This window comes from Cherax quadricarinatus, chromosome 97 (assembly GCF_038502225.1).
Source record: "Cherax quadricarinatus isolate ZL_2023a chromosome 97, ASM3850222v1, whole genome shotgun sequence".
In the NCBI taxonomy this organism is placed as follows: domain Eukaryota; kingdom Metazoa; phylum Arthropoda; class Malacostraca; order Decapoda; family Parastacidae; genus Cherax; species Cherax quadricarinatus.
This window is the reverse complement of record NC_091388.1, coordinates 5,829,459-5,846,684: the sequence shown is the minus strand read 5'-3', so window position 1 is coordinate 5,846,684 and position 17,226 is coordinate 5,829,459. Positions and strand designations below refer to the sequence as shown.

The 17,226-nt window shown below is 39.4% G+C and overlaps 1 protein-coding gene across 2 annotated transcripts; it reads left to right on the top strand.

Moving 5' to 3' along the window:
- Positions 1-864: 864 nt before the first annotated feature.
- On the top strand, positions 865-17,226 carry LOC138851072 (FACT complex subunit spt16-like; the record flags this gene model as incomplete). Of its 2 annotated transcripts, XM_070105196.1 has the most annotated exon segments (5): positions 865-1,021; positions 1,432-1,482; positions 6,388-6,417; positions 8,750-8,932; positions 13,312-17,226. In XM_070105196.1, coding segments are annotated over 5 exon segments (428 nt in total), but the record flags the coding sequence as incomplete, so codon positions are not given.

The following is a 17,226-nucleotide window of genomic DNA, read 5'->3' as shown; positions in this document are numbered from 1 at the left end:
TGCAGTTTCAGTTATCCACTGTTTACTGTGGCCCAAAAATAACCCACAATTTTAGTAGTGATGGTGACATTTGTTCAAAAGTGCTAATTCTAGACATATTTTGCATAATTTATCAATTAAGCTTTAGCATAAGTATGTATGTAAGTGAAAAATGACTTATATATGGCCTGCTACTATCCACAGTTTCAGGTATCCCTGGTAGGTCTTGGAATGTATCCCTGTAAATACAGGGGGGACTACTGTATTTTATTATATGTAGACATTACAACCATCATCTGTTAGTAAAAATGTATATGGAATTTCCTTTGATAAATCCTTGAGTGAAAATCAATTAAGGTTGTAAGTGCAGGGTTTTGCTGACTTCTTCCAGCCACAGTATTGTGATTTTATTCCTTGGTACAATTTGTTTACCTGTAGATATTACAAACATCTTCTTTTAGTAAATTTGTATGTTGAATTTCATAAATAACCCGCACATGAGAGAGGAGTTACGATGATTCACGAAATCATAATGACACGATTGCAAGCAAACCATACCACGGGCGGGATTGAACCCGCGGTCAGAGAGTCCAGTGGCTAACGCGACGGTCTGGAGTTTTGAGACACTGACCGCGGGTTCAGTCCCGCCCGTGGTATTTTTTTTTTAGTTACGATGATGTTTTGGTTCAACTTGGACTATTTACAAAGTCACACAGTGTGACTCTGTAAATGGTCTCTCCCACATGCAGGTTATTTGTGTATTGTTCCTGTCATGGTATTGTGCCTTTCTGTTTCATGTGGAGTTTCCTTTTGATATCTGCTTGAGAATGAATACCAATTAACAAGTGATGTGTTGAGTATTCTCAAAAATCACAATGATGACAGATCTTGGAAGCAGTGAGGAGTCTGGGAAGGACTGGTCAGACCTGGAGAGAGAAGCTGCGGAGGCTGATAAAGACGCCAATGAGTTCCAGGACGAATACACCAAACAGAACAAGAAGAAGGGTGGCAACTATCGTGACAAGTACAATGATCGCAAGAGGTAAATAATGTAACATAAACACAATAGGAGTGATGCTTATTCGCTATACTTTTTAAGCCTTGCTTATTGGCTATTTTTTTTACAAATGATGAGTAAACATTAATAGCTTGTACATTAAGTCTTCAACTTACACACACATTGGGGACTGTCTGTATTGTGTATAATATTCATAATATAGTAAGTCTTCAACTTACACACACATTGGGGACTGTCTGTATTGTGTATAATATTCATAATATAGTAAGTCTTCAACTTACAAACACACTGGAGACCTTCAGAATTGTGTATAATAATAATATACACAATATTGATATACACAATACAGAAGAGTCTCAATGTATTTGTAAATTGAGGACTTACTGTACTTCAGATAGTGATTATTGGAATTTTATCCACCTATTGTGTTTCAGGTTAAATCGCAAATCCTCGCTGAAACTCGGCAAGGACAAACGCACGAGCAAGTAAACACTATTATGGGCTTGTTCCCTTATAGCCCTCATTATCCATCTCATAATTACCATTTCTGTTTTTTCTTTTTTTTTTTCAAAACTGCCATATTTTCTGGCATATAAGGCATGTTTTTTTTTTTCCCCGAAATAGGTCTTTAAAAAATCAGCCTGTGCCTTAAATGTTCAAGGTGAGAGTCAAGGGTAGATTTTTTGTTACACTGTAGCAGTTGTTTAGTAACATGTTACAACTGTTTGCAAACATTACCTTATATGTCTTTATAAGAGTAGCTGTATAAGAATGAAAGAGGGTTTTAAAAGAAGATTAAAAAAAGTTGTGAAGAATATGGCTCTTACCTACAGGGTCCTTAAAGAACAAGAAGGTGCAATGCTGGAACAATATTGTACCTTTTTGTTCTTTATGGACTCCACAGGTGTCTTATTCTTTCCAATATTTTTAACGTTCTAAATCCCTCTTTCGTTCATACAAGACCAGACATTGTAAGAACCAGCTTCACTTCCTCATGTCTTATATACTGAGCATTTGCCTTATATGCTGGAAAATACGGTAATAGACAAATAGGTATCTTCTCATTGCAGCACAACCAGCATTATGCAATACTGGTGTCATCCTCTTCGCAATTTTTCAAAATTATTCATTTCTAGATAAGAGGCTGTCGTTCTTTTTTATTCAGCATCATTTTTTTTTTAAACAATTGGTAATTTACAAAATTAATGTGTAAATGTATCTGCTTTAGCAGGGAAATTTACAAGGAATTTCTCAGTATATTTCTCTGATTTAAAGCAAAAAATGAGAGAGTATACTTTAGGCAGTGTATTGAAGCTATCTGCAATAAGTTAGTGTTGCAGTGCTGTCTGCAATAAGTCAGTGTTGCAGTGCTGTCTGCAGTAAGTCAGTGTTGCAGTGCTGTCTGCAATAAGTCAGTGTTGCAGTGCTGTCTGTAATAAGTCAGTGTTGCAGTGCTGTCTGCAGTAAGTCAGTGTTGCATTGCTGTCTGCAGTAAGTCAGTGTTGCATTGCTGTCTGCAGTAAGTCAGTGTTGCAGTGCTGTCTGCAGTAAGTCAGTGTTGCAGTGCTGTCTGCAATAAGTCAGTGTTGCAGTGCTGTCTGCAGTAAGTCATTGTTGCAGTGCTGTCTGCAATAAGTCAGTGTTGCAGTGCTGTCTGCAATAAGTCAGTGTTGCAGTGCTGTCTGCAATAAGTCAGTGTTGCAGTGCTGTCTGTAATAAGTCAGTGTTGCAGTGCTGTCTGCAGTAAGTCAGTGTTGCATTGCTGTCTGCAGTAAGTTAGTGTTGCAGTGCTGTCTGCAGTAAGTCAGTGTTGCAGTGCTGTCTGCAATAAGTCAGTGTTGCAGTGCTGTCTGCAGTAAGTCAGTGTTGCAGTGCTGTCTGCAATAAGTCAATGTTGCAGTGCTGTCTGCAATAAGTCAGTGTTGCAGTGCTGTCTGCAGTAAGTCAGTGTTGCAGTGCTGTCTGCAATAAGTCAGTGTTGCAGTGCTGTCTGCAGTAAGTCAGTGTTGCAGTGCTGTCTGCAATAAGTCAGTGTTGCAGTGCTGTCTGCAGTAAGTCATTGTTGCAGTGCTGTTTGCAATAAGTCAGTGTTGCAGTGCTGTCTGCAATAAGTCAGTGTTGCAGTGCTGTCTGCAGTAAGTCATTGTTGCAGTGCTGTCTGCAGTAAGTCAGTGTTGCAGTGCTGTCTGCAATAAGTCAGTGTTGCAGTGCTGTCTGCAGTAAGTCAGTGTTGCAGTACTGTCTACAATAAGTCAAGTGTTGCAGTACTGTCTGCAATAAGCCAGTGTTGCAGTGCTGTCTCCAATAAGCCAGTGTTGCAGTAAGTCAGTGTTGCATTGCTGTCTGCAATAAGTCAGTGTTGCATTGCTGTCTGCAATAAGTCAGTGTTGCAGTGCTGTCTGCAATAAGTCAGTGTTGCATTGCTGTCTGCAATAAGTCAGTGTTGCAGTGCTGTCTGCAATAAGTCAGTGTTGCAGTGCTGTCTGCAATAAGTCAGTGTATCAGTACTGCCTTCAATAAGTCAGGAGTTTCTGCTTTGTTTCCATTTTCATTCATCCCATCTGCATGGGAAGGCTATTTAATAAATATATTTAATATAACTATATATTTTACTTTATTTTGGTCGATGCCAGCTATCTAAGCTTTTTAATTTCATTTGCTTTTGCTATTGTGCATTTTGTATTCATGGACGAATGTTTTGTACCGGAGGCCCTCGACTTACTGTGGGGTTAAGTTTCGACGAACCCATCGTAAGTTGGAAATGTTGTCAAGGACCTGCCTCGTATGGGCCAGTAGGCCTTCTGCAGTGTTCCTACATTCTTATGTTAAAAATATTGCAAGTTAAAATTGGATATGGTATGCTAAATAAGTCAATAAACAACTACTGTCACTGAGTCTAAATACCAGTATTGAAAAGTTAATAAATGAATACAAGTTAGGGACTTGCTGCCTTCATGCAGCATTTGTTGCCGCACCATTGTAAAGTTGAAATATTGTAAGGTGAACTATTGTAAATTGAACCATCATAAGTCAACCATCATAAGTCAACCATCGTAAGTCAGGGACCACCTGTAGTTAGTAGTCATCTTTAGAAAAGTGAGATTGTTGCCTTTTACTGCCCTGATGGATTTTTTTTTTTTTTTTTCAACAAGTCGGCCGTCTCCCACCGAGGCAGGGATGTGTGACTTAAATCAAAGTTCTGAGGATTACGCATCCATTTGAGTTTCTTCAGGCCTCGTTAATTATAATTTTGATTGCATTGAGAATTTAATAGCATTTATTAACATGCTAAATGAAGTTGAATCATTATTATTATAATTGACAACACCTGGATAATTATAGTCAAGTATGTTGAGTATAATTATGGAAATTATGATAGGCAGTGCAACATACTGATACAAATTATGATAGGCAGTGTAACATAATGATCCAAATTATGATAGATAGTGCAGCATACTGATACAAATGATAGACAGTGCAACATAATGATGCAAATTATGATAGGCAATGCAACATAATGATGCAGATTATGATAGACAGTGCAACATAATGATCCAAATTATGATAGGTAGTGCAACATCCTCAGTCATTGTCTTAGGTGTCAAAACAACTTAGAAAATAAATATTTGTTGCAAGAAGTTTCTAGTTTGCAAAAAATGAATTCTTGATGTTGCAATTTAACAGTTGAATTCTTGATGTTGCAATTTAAAAAAAATATTGAATTCTTGATGTTGCAACTTAACAGTTGAATTCTTGATGTTGCAATTTAAAAAAATATTGAATTCTTGATGTTGCAACTTTAAAACAATTGAATTCTTGATGTTGCATCTTAAAAAATATTGAATTCTTGATGTTGCAACTTAATAATTGATTTCTTGATGTTGCAACTTAACAATTTAATTTTTGATGTTGCAACTTAACAAGTTGTTTGTGGCTTGTGATTGCAATTATGTTGACATGCAATATTACTGCTAGCTGACTCACAGGCCGTATTGGGATGTTGCATGGTAATTGCATGATGGTGAGCATTCAGTCACCTTCATATAGAAGGTCACGCTTGCAGTAACCTTCATATAAAAGGCCACACTAGTAATAACTATAAAAGGCCACACTTGCAGTAACCTTCGTTTTAAAGGCCACACTAGCAATAACTGTATAAAAGGCCATGCTTGCAGGGTGGCCCCAAAAAAAGAAAGAAAAACTTTCACCATCATTCACACTATCACTGTCTTGCCAGAGGTGCACAGATGTGACAGTTTAGATGTCACTCCAAACAGCCAATATCCCAAAGTGCAGGCATTGTACTTCCACCTCCAGGACTCAAGTCTGGCTAACCGGTTTCCCTGAATCCCTTCACAAAATATTATCCTGCTCACACTCCAACAACACATCAAGTCGCCAAAACCATTCGTCTCCACCCCTTTCTAACACAGTCACACATGCCTGCTCTATGTCCAAGCCCTTTGTACACAAAAACCTCTTTTATCCCCTCCCTCCATCCTTTCCTAGGATGATGCCTACCCCTCCTTTCCTCCACTACAGATTTATACACCCTCCAAGTAATCCTGTTTTGTTCCATCCTCTCTAAATGACCAAACCCTCAACAATCCCCTCTTCAACCCTTTGAACCTTGAACTGTTATGGGGCCCTGAAGCTTGAACTGTTATGGGGCCCTGAAGCTTGAACTGTTATTAGGTCCTGAAGCTTGAACTGTTATGGGGGCCCCTGAAGCTTGAACTGGTATGAGGGCCCTGAAGCTTGAACTGTTATGGGCTCCCTAAAGCTTGAACTGTTATAGGGGCCCCTGAATCATGAACTGTTATGGGGCCCCTTGGCAGCCCCTTTTCATACAGTAGACTCAAAAATTTTACAGTGTGGACTAAAGTTGGTTCAGGGGCCCTCTGGGTTTAGGGGCCCTGAAGCTTGAGCTTCATTAGTTTCCTAGTAGATCCAGCCATGCATGAGTCTCATTATGTGTTGCATGACATTGCTACTGCTTTGCAACCTAGAAATGTGCAATAGAAATATCTCTGATTTTGTGAACCTGTCATATTTTTTAAAAAATATGTGGATTGTTAAAAACTGTAGACAAATGTAATGAAACATTACTACATGTTTAATGTTTGGATTGTTAGCTTGTTTCAATGTTAGGATTGTTAGCTCTAGTTTTAGTGTTAGGATTAGTTAGCATGCTTCAATGTTAGGATTATCTATTTCAATGTTAGAATCATTAATGCTAGGATAATTTGCATATTACTATTAGTATACTCCACGAGTCAATATTATGAACCACTTTATATTACATCAAAACTCTTGTTTTATATATCATGTATTTAATATATTTTGTTTCAGTTCTCAGAATAAATTTTAATCACATTATTTTTTTTCAGCTCCAAGCATAAATCGTCCAAACATGACAGGTGAGTTATGCAATACAATACAGTACAATACAATACAATACAAGTTTGTTTCAACATAATACATTTTAATGTATGGTCTCTCTTCGCTTAACAACGGAGTTTCGTTCCTAAGACCACGTCGGTAAATAAATTCGTGGCCGAGTGAGGAGCATACTACAGTGGACCCCCGGTTAACGATATTTTTTCACTCCAGAAGTATGTTCAGGTGCCAGTACTGACCGAATTTGTTCCCACAAGAAATATTATGAAGTAGATTAGTCCATTTCAGACCCCCAAACATACACGTACAAACGCACTTACATAATTGGTCGCATTCGGAGGTAATCGTTATGCGGGGGTCCACTGTATAATGGTAGTGAGTTTGTGTCAGCCATCTTTGATATTGTTTTAATGTCACCTTTGCACCATTTATAACATTTCTGGTATATTTTTAAATGTTTATACAGCAGTGTACTGTATATTGTAATAAACAGAATAGAGAAAATCAACTCTAATATACGTTACAGCCTCTCCTCACTTAGCAACGCACTCGTTTACTGACGACTCGGACTTGCTACGGGTTCTCTGACCAATATTCATGCCTATATAATGTATATTAAAGCTGATTTCCTCTATTCTGTTTATTACAGTATGCAGTACACTACTGTATAAACATTTAAAAATATACCAGAAATGTTATAAAGGTGCAACGGTGATATTAAAACAATATCAAAGATGGTTGACACAAACTCACTACCATTATAGTATGCTCCTCACTTAGTGACAAATTCATTTAACGACGTGGTCTTAGGAACGGAATTTCATCATTAAGCGAGGAGAGGCTTTATTTGGGTATGCACACTGGTCAGAGAGCCCGTCCGAAGTCCAAGTATTTGGTAAACAAGCGCATCGCTAAGTGAGGACAGGCTGTATTTATAGATGAGGTCTGTGGGGGGTCCACATTTTGGGCACCCTAAACTTTTAACTTTTATGGGGTCCCTGAAGCTTGAACTGTTATGGGATCCCTGAAGCTTGAACTGTTATGGGGTCCCTGAAGCTTGAACTGTTAGGGGGTCCCTGAAGCTTGAACTGTTATGGGGTCCCTGAAGCTTGAACTGCTATGGGGGCCCTGAAGCTTGAACTGTTATGGGGGCCCTGAAGCTTGAACTGTTGTAGGGTCCCTGAAGCTTGAACTGTTATGGGGGCCCTGGATGAGGTGTAAATATTATGCAGAGCAGTCATAGTGCAGAAATTAGGAGGTGTGGAGGGGTTGTTGAGGTGGTTTGGTCATTTAGAGAGGATGGAACAAAATAGGATGACTTGGAGAATGTATAAATCTGTAGTGGAAGGAAGGAGAGGTAGTCATCCCAGGAAAGGATGGAGGGAGGGGATAAAGGAGGTTTTGTGTGTGAGGGTTTGGACATGCAGCAAGCATGTGTGAGCATGTTAGATAGGAACGGAGACAGATAGTTTTCAGGACTTGACGAGCTGTAGGCGTGTGATCAGGGTAATATTTTGTGAAGGGATTCAGGAAAACAGGTTAGCCGGACTTGGAGTCCTGGAGGTGGGAAGTACAATGCCTTCACTCTAAAGGAAGGGTTAAAGATATTGGCTGTTTAGAGGGACATCTAGACTGTCATATCGAAGCACCTCTGGCAAGACAGCGATAGAGTGAATGATGGCAAAAGTGTTTCTTTTTCGGGTCACCCTGCCTCGGTGGGAGATGGCAAGCATGTTAAAAAAATTGAAAAGAGCCGTATTAGTGAGGTACAACTGTACTTCACAAAATTCACATTGAATCAAATATTATTTTGATAAACAACCTAATGCAGTAAGGTTCATAATCTATTTTTTTTTCCTGTGCAACGGCCGTATCCTACCAAGGCAGGGTGACCTAAAAAAAAATAAAAAGTTTTCATAACTTAAATCTCACACTGTTTATACAACTAATACACCTACCATCCGACTTATGACCGAGTTCGGTTCCGAGAAACTGGTCGTAAGTCGAGCAGGTCGTAAGTCGGATGGTAGGTGTACTACATTACATCTTTAACTCTTAAACTGTCCAAAGTAGATCTACGTTTACATGCTTAGCGCTCTGAATGTAGATCTACTTCTTTTTTTTTTTACATGCTTTCAAATAGAGGAAATAAAAGTCAGAGCGCTAGGCACATAAATGTATATCTACATTTGGACAGTTTAATGGTTAATCTTGATTTTCTTATACACTAACCATATCCCACCAAGGATGGGTGACCTGAAAAAAAAAAAAGCTTTCATAATTTAAATCTCAGTGTTTATACAGCTAACACTACATAACATCTTCAATCTTGATTTGCTTTCACATTTCCAGTAGCAAGCACAAATCCTCGCACAAATCCTCCCACAGTTCTCCACACAAGTCGTCATCTCATAAAAGTTCCCACAAATCTCCAAGCAAGGACAAAAATCGACACTCAAACAGCAGTAGCAAGCACTCAGATAAGAAGAGGTCTAGAGACGACTCTGGTGATCGCCGTCATAGCAAGAAGAGCAAGTAAGTTCATTAACTATTTTTCTGTGAAAAGTAAAAAATCATTGCTTACTGAAAAATGGCTATAATTTTGCTAGTATTTTGTAGTACAGGAGGGCCCCACATTCACACTTATTTTCACTGTTCCTCGTTTTTCTTCTTTCAACACACCCACCATATCCCATTGATGCAGGGTGACCCAAAAAAAAAAAAATCTCTTTTTAACTTCAGTAATGTATACAGGAAAAGGGGTTACCAGCACCTTGCTCCCGGTGTGTTAGTCACCTCTTACGACACTGTTCCACATTTTTGTTGGCTATAAATTGAGCCATTGTTCCACCTGCTGGTGACTGTCATTGGCAAGTGGAACATAATGAACAATGACTCAGTGAAAATGTGGAACACTGAAAATAGCTGTTATGCAGGGCTCTCTTCTAATGTATTGTATATGTAATAAGTTTTCTAATTTAAAATTATCTTTGGTAGGTTAATTTGTAATTGTATTCAGTGTATGTTGCTGTGCCAGTTAGTATTACTGGGAATACCTAACAGATACTATATACAGCAGGGCCTCAAATAATGTCATTTCGTTGTAACGGTGATGAGAAAAAATCAAATGAATACAAATTATTGCAAAATAAAAAATCACAAAGTATAGGATAATCATACGAATGCACAACAATAAACGATGCAGTATGAAAGCTCTCAGCGAGTCCGCCAGAGCTGTTATTGTTTGTTTGTGAATTGCCTTAGAATTTTAACTTTGTCTAGTGGCTAACGCGACGGGCTGGAGTTTTGAAACTATGACCGCGGGTTCAATCCCAGCCGGGGGTATGGTTTGCAAACATTTATTCCTTGATTTAATACTGTTGCAACGAGTGCTGAAGGTGCACTGTGCACCACTGATGTCTGTGGCCACAATAATACAGAGTAGTGTGACATTAGAAACAAAACTAGAAGCTTTAAAGAGGTTTCATGATGGACAGAGGTGTGGTTTCGTCATATATTGTTTTGCTTAAAGTTACCAACATTAAGTGAGGACTTACTCTATTATAGTACAGTAGAATCCCCGCATCCGTGGGTCTGGTATCCGCAGTCCCAGTTATCTGTGGTTTATCCTGGCTTAAGAATAATCCTTAATTTTGCTTAATAACGCCTTCAAAGTGCCATGGTGGAAGTTGTTCAGAGTTTAAGAGAAGTTGTGAAGTTCTTCCCATCAGCAAAACAGTGATAATTCTCCACTTATTGTGTGTAATTTGTTAATTAAACTTTATAATAGGTATGTATGTAAAAAAGTTGAAAGTTGAAAGTGAACATAGAAAAGAGTAAGGTGATGAGGGTATCAAATGATTTAGATAAAGAAAAATTGGATATCAAATTGGGGAGGAGTAGTATGGAAGAAGTGAATGTTTTCAGATACTTGGGAGTTGACGTGTCGGCGGATGGATTTATGAAGGATGAGGTTAATCATAGAATTGATGAGGGAAAAAAGGTGAGTGGTGTGTTGAGGTATATGTGGAGTCAAAAAACGTTATCTATGGAGGCAAAGAAGGGAATGTATGAAAGTATAGTAGTACCAACACTCTTATATGGATGTGAAGCTTGGGTGGTAAATGCAGCAGCGAGGAGACGGTTGGAGGCAGTGGAGATGTCCTGTCTAAGGGCAATGTGTGGTGTAAATATTATGCAGAAAATTCGGAGTGTGGAAATTAGGAGAAGGTGTGGAGTTAATAAAAGCATTAGTCAGAGGGCAGAAGAGGGGTTGTTGAGGTGGTTTGGTCATTTAGAGAGAATGGATCAAAGTAGAATGACATGGAAAGCATATAAATCTATAGGGGAAGGAAAGAGGGGTAGGGGTCGTCCTCGAAAGGGTTGGAAAGAGGGGGTAAAGGAGGTTTTGTGGGTGAGGGGCTTGGACTTCCAGCAAGCGTGCATGAGCGTGTTAGATAGGAGTGAATGGAGACGAATGATACTTGGGACCTGACGATCTGTTGGAGTGTGAGCAGGGTAATATTTAGTGAAGGGATTCAGGGAAACCGGTTATTTTCATATAGTCGGACTTGAGTCCTGGAAATGGGAAGTACAATGCCTGCACTTTAAAGGAGGGGTTTGGGATATTGGCAGTTTGGAGGGATATGTTGTGTATCTCTATACATATATGCTTCTAAACTGTTGTATTCTGAACACCTCTGCAAAAGCAGTGATAATGTGTGAGTGTGGTGAAAGTGTTGAATGATGATGAAAGTATTTTCTTTTTGGGGATTTTCTTTCTTTTTTTTTGGGTCACCCTGCCTCGGTGGGAGACGGCCGACTTGTTGAAAAAAAAAAAAAAAAAAATGTAAAAAATTGACTTGCAGGGTCTGCTACAATCCACGGTTTCGGTACCCACAGCGGGTCCTTGGAATGTATCCCTCATGGATACAGGGGTCCCACTGTACAGTATATTCAAAACTTGTGTGTATATATTTTTTTTTTTTTTTTATTATCACACCGGCCGATTCCCACCAAGGCAGGGTGGCCCGAAAAAGAAAAACTTTCACCATCATTCACTCCATCACTGTCTTGCCAGAAGGGTGCTTTACACTACAGTTTTTAAACTGCAACATTAACACCCCTCCTTCAGAGTGCAGGCACTGTACTTCCCATCTCCAGGACTCAAGTCCGGCCTGCCGGTTTCCCTGAATCCCTTCACAAATGTTACTTTGCTCACACTCCAACAGCACGTCAAGTATTAAAAACCATTTGTCTCCATTCATTCCTATCAAACACGCTCACGCATGCCTGCATGAAGTCCAAGCCCCTCGCACACAAAACCTCCTTTACCCCCTCCCTCCAACCCTTCCTAGGCCGACCCCTACCCCGCCTTCCTTCCACTACAGACTGATACACTCTTGAAGTCATTCTGTTTCGCTCCATTCTCTCTACATGTCCGAACCACCTCAACAACCCTTCCTCAGCCCTCTGGACAACAGTTTTGGTAATCCCGCACCTCCTCCTAACTTCCAAACTACGAATTCTCTGCATTATATTCACACCACACATTGCCCTCAGACATGACATCTCCACTGCCTCCAGCCTTCTCCTCGCTGCAACATTCATCACCCACGCTTCACACCCATATAAGAGCGTTGGTAAAACTATACTCTCATACATTCCCCTCTTTGCCTCCAAGGACAAAGTTCTTTGTCTCCACAGACTCCTAAGTGCACCACTCACTCTTTTTCCCTCATCAATTCTATGATTCACCTCATCTTTCATAGACCCATCCGCTGACACGTCCACTCCCAAATATCTGAATACGTTCACCTCCTCCATACTCTCTCCCTCCAATCTGATATTCAATCTTTCATCACCTAATCTTTTTGTTATCCTCATAACCTTACTCTTTCCTGTATTCACCTTTAATTTTCTTCTTTTGCACACCCTACCAAATTCATCCACCAATCTCTGCAACTTCTCTTCAGAATCTCCCAAGAGCACAGTGTCATCAGCAAAGAGCAGCTGTGACAACTCCCACTTTGTGTGTGATTCTTTATCTTTTAACTCCACGCCTCTTGCCAAGACCCTCGCATTTACTTCTCTTACAACCCCATCTATAAATATATTAAACAACCACGGTGACATGTATATATACATGTAATAAAATATTGTTAAGCACTAAGAAAGCCCAAAATGCATGAGCATTTAGGGCAAATTAATGGTAATGCTTACAGATTGTATTGTCTGAAAATGAGATGGTATTATGCTACTTTACATCCAAGGTCCTCTCAAGCATTTAGATATACTGTATAGATACAGATGAGATGTATGCTATAAGTGCTCATCTTTTTAACTGTAGTGAGGGGACATGGAAAGGTGGGTTGTGACATAGAATTACACTAAGCCTCGCATAGAGAAATGTGAGGCACAATAGCGTGATTGCAACAATACACAGATAACCTGCACATAGGAGAGAGGAGCTTGTGATGACATTTTGACCTGAGTTGGACCATTGGCAAGTGACTCTGTTAATGGTCCAAGTCGGACTAAAATGTCGTCATAAGCTCTTCTCTCCTATGTGGGGGTTATTTATGTATAAGCCTCACACTCCTTCAATGGTTGTTACTTTATATTTATTTTCTCTACAAAGTGGCCATATCCCACCAAGGTATTATGACCTAATGTATACAGGTGCTACTAACCCCTTGCTCCCAGCATTTTAGTCTCCTCTTATGACACATGACTTACAGAGGAAGAATTCTTTTCCACTTCCCCATAGAGATGTTACTGTATATATTTCCTAATTTTTTCTTTTAATTGTCCTTGCTGGGTACAGTATACCCGGGTATAATGGTTGAAGACTGTCTCTTATACCTCTTTAGGTTTAATATAGATGATGGTGTAATGGAACTTTATTTTTTCAGGAAATAAATGTGGTTGGATTATGGTGCCGAACAATTTATTCCTGCTGTGAAGAGGAGGGAGCAAAGAAGGTGAAACAAAATAGAATAAGTAATGGAATTGAGTGTATGGCAGACAAATTGCTGTACTGGAAATTACACATTAATCTGGATGAGTTACTGTATTTTACGGCTTACAAGACACTCCAGTGTTGAGGATGCATCACAGTTCTGACTGGCTAAATTTTAGGAAAAAAGATAAGTGGTACTTTGACCTCCAATATGCTGAGTAAATTTATAAGACTTATTTTGGGGGAAAAAACATCAACGCCGTAAAATATGGTACCTGGTTTGTGACTCGAGACATACAGAAAGACATACGACTGGAGGTTATCATTGGCACAGTGTGGGTATGTATACCCAGCCATCCACTCAAGGATCTTAGTGACGGGCAAATTGTGACTCGTATGTATTTTTTGTAAGTGGTCGTTCCTCTTAACCATACCCCTGACTGAAACAAAAGTTTTGCAGTCGAATTTAGATGTAAACAAGAGAGTTAATGTTACGTACGTACAATTATGAATTAGTGTAATTGCATATTCAATTTCAGTCGTGTCTGGGTCCAATAGTAAGCCCCTGAATAGATATGGTCCAAGTTTACTGTATTTTATTAACTTATGTGATTGTTATGTAACAAATGGTGTATTTCACATCCATGTACTGTAAGTTAAATATAAACTTGTGTTGATATTCTCCAAGGGACAGTTGGCACTAAAAACCTTTTTAAGTTCAATATAGGAATGTATAAGTTATTTTTGAATGTCTTTTATGCACATGGAAACCCAGAGTTGTAATATATTTGAAATCTGGATTTCTTGTGATTGAATTTGAGATTGATCATTCTGAACTTGAATCTACTGAGTAAATGAATTTTTTTCTGTAATACAAACATTGTTTGCTTTCATACACTTGATCACCTGAAAACGTATTATAATTATTTTTGTACTGGCTGAAGAGTATTTGTGCTTTTATCTTTTTAATTTTTTTTGTTTTAAGTTTAATGAGTAAACAGTAGGGCCCAACTTAGGACATTATTATTCCTGAAAACTTGTTAGGTGCTTGCTGGAACCTATTTTTCCCTAAGAAATTATGTAAAGTTGGTTAAGTCATTCCTACACAATAATATTCTATCTAATTTCATTTAATTTTTCTTCAAGACTATTTTTTTTATGAAATATTTTACATTCAGTACTTTTTTTTCACTTACAAACACGGTAGTGTTAAACATTACTCACAAAATCATAACATGAGTGGGGCTCACCCATGGCAAGTGAATCCTGATACAGGCAGGCCAGAGTGCTTAACTACTCACCTTCGAGTTACAGCAAGTCCTCTTACAAACATGTTGGGGACCTCCTCAGTTGTGTATAATAATGATATTGTACACAATATAGAAGATTCTCTGTGTGTTTATAAATCGAGGACTTAATGTATAGGGCTCGCCTGCCGTAGGTTCGAACTCCACCATTTCTATGATTAGTATGAAACGTTGATCACTGTTGTGTATACGTGTTACTGAGAGGAGGAGGAGAAGGCTAGGTAGGTAGATAGAACAGGAAGTAGTCAGTGAGTTAAGTAGATGCGAAGGGAGATGGGGTGACCAATAATTTGATATTCGGTAATTTTTTTGCTCCCCGTAATATAAAAAAAGATTAGATAAGCATTTATTAAAAGCATTTATAGATGTTTTAGCCACTTCTTAAAATGTTTAAAGCAGTTGGAGGCAGGTAGTGAATAATATTTTTGGATTTTATAATTCTTGGGCATCTGCTCTTTTGAGAAATTCACAAGCATTCACACACCAAACCATAAATACAACAACTGCAAGATTATCAGAATAGTAGAGGTTATAAAGGAGAGTAGAGCTGGGCCCTGCATCTACAGCATCTTCTTTTCAGTGTTCCACATTTTCATTGGCTTCAAACTGAACTATTGTTCATTGTGTTCCATCCGCTCATGATTGTCACCAGCAGATGGAACAATGACTCAAATGAAAACCAAACAAAAATGTGGAACACTGAAAATAGTCACTGTATATGTGGGGCCCTGCTGTATATGTAGGGGCCCTGCTGTATCTGTAGGGCCCTGCTGCATATGTGGGACCCTGCTGTATATGTGGGGCCCTGCTGTATATGTAGGGGCCCTGCTGTATCTGTAGGGCCCTGCTGCATATGTGGGACCCTGCTGTATATGTGGGGCCCTGCTGCATATGTGGGACCCTGCTGTATATGTGGGGCTCTGCTGTATGTGATCATCAAGATCTTAAGCTTGAGAAAAAAGATGTGCTTTCAACTAAGACTTAAAATCATGAACAGATTCCTGACTTAGGATATTGACAACCTGTTTTACAATCTGGGAGCTGCATAAGAAAAGCCTCTGTCTGCAAATGTTATTTCTTCCAGGAGTACAAGGCTTAGTCAGCCTGAAATGGCCCACAGCAGTTCATGGGGAAGTTTTGAGGTCACCAGGTAGTGATGGGGAGTAATTAACTAGGGAACCAGGCACAGTGAAACCTGTGTATAATGGACCGATGTGGGTGCCCACTTTAATAAAAACAGTTGCATCGAAATCCTCACTGCATTGGACTTGATCTGTGTGTGGGCAGACTTGGTCGGCTGCATCAAGCCTCTGTTTGGGCAAACGTTTTGTTGTATCTGAAATTCAATGCATAGGTGTTGGTTTTATGAAGGTTTTACTGTAGCAGCAGAGGTAGGAAGGTAGTAACAAAGGTAGAAAGCAGTGTGTGTTGTGTGTGGTTCTTGATGGTGCATTGTGTGTGGTTTTTGCCTCACCAACTAAACATGTCTGAAATACCTTTGATTGCATTTAGGAAAACCTGACAAAAATATATTTGTACTTCATCTTTAAGACAATTTGTTAATGTAGTATTCCTGCCATTGGAAGTGCCAGACACTTGATCCTAAGTAATTAATTGGTTCCAAATTGCATGTTTAAAGTATTGTAAGTCAAGGCCCTATTGTCCATGAACCTCACTCTTTTATTTACTACTTAGTACCAGGTAATAACTATGTAACCTTAGTTGCAGTAACGTCAGCTGTATTTGACTACCCAAAGTTGTCATTGTCATTTATAAGGGAGTTTTTTTTTATTTGTGTAATTATAGGTGAGCACTGGTCTACCCTCTGAGGTGTGCCTGCAAGGGCATCTCTTGGTATAGGAGGGTCCTGCATATACAGTGCCTCGTTTCGGTGTTCCATGTTTTCGTCGGTTTCAGATTGAGCCATTATTCATTATGTTCAACCCACTGGCAAAAATAGCCAGCAGATGGAGCAATGGCTCAATTGAAAGCCAACAGAAATGTGAAACATTGAAAAGAGGTGCTGTATGTGCAAGGCCCTGCTGTATATGTGGGGCCTTGCTGAATATGCAGCAAGGCCCTGCTGTATATGTGGGGCTCTGCTGTATATGTGGGGCCTTGCTGAATATGCAGCAAGGCCCTGTATGTGTGAGGCCCTGCTGTATATGTGGGGCTCTGCTGTATATGTGGGCCTTGCTGAATATGCAGCAAGGCCCTGTATGTGTGAGGCCCTGCTGTATATGTGGGGCTCTGCTGTATATGTGGGCCTTGCTGAATATGCAGCAAGGCCCTGTATGTGTGAGGCCCTGCTGTATATGTGAGGCTCTGCTATATATGTGGGGCCTTGCTGAATATGCAGCAAGGCCCTGCTGTATGTGCAAGGCCCTGATGTATATGGCATCACCATCAGCAAGGTAGTGTTCTAACAACACAGGAATAATATCATTAAGGTTACTGTGGAAGAGGACATTTCTTTCAGGTATATATACTGGTAGGTGAGTAAAGTGATGATGTATTGCATTTTATATTCAACTGTAAAATTCATTAAAGTTTTTTCTTAA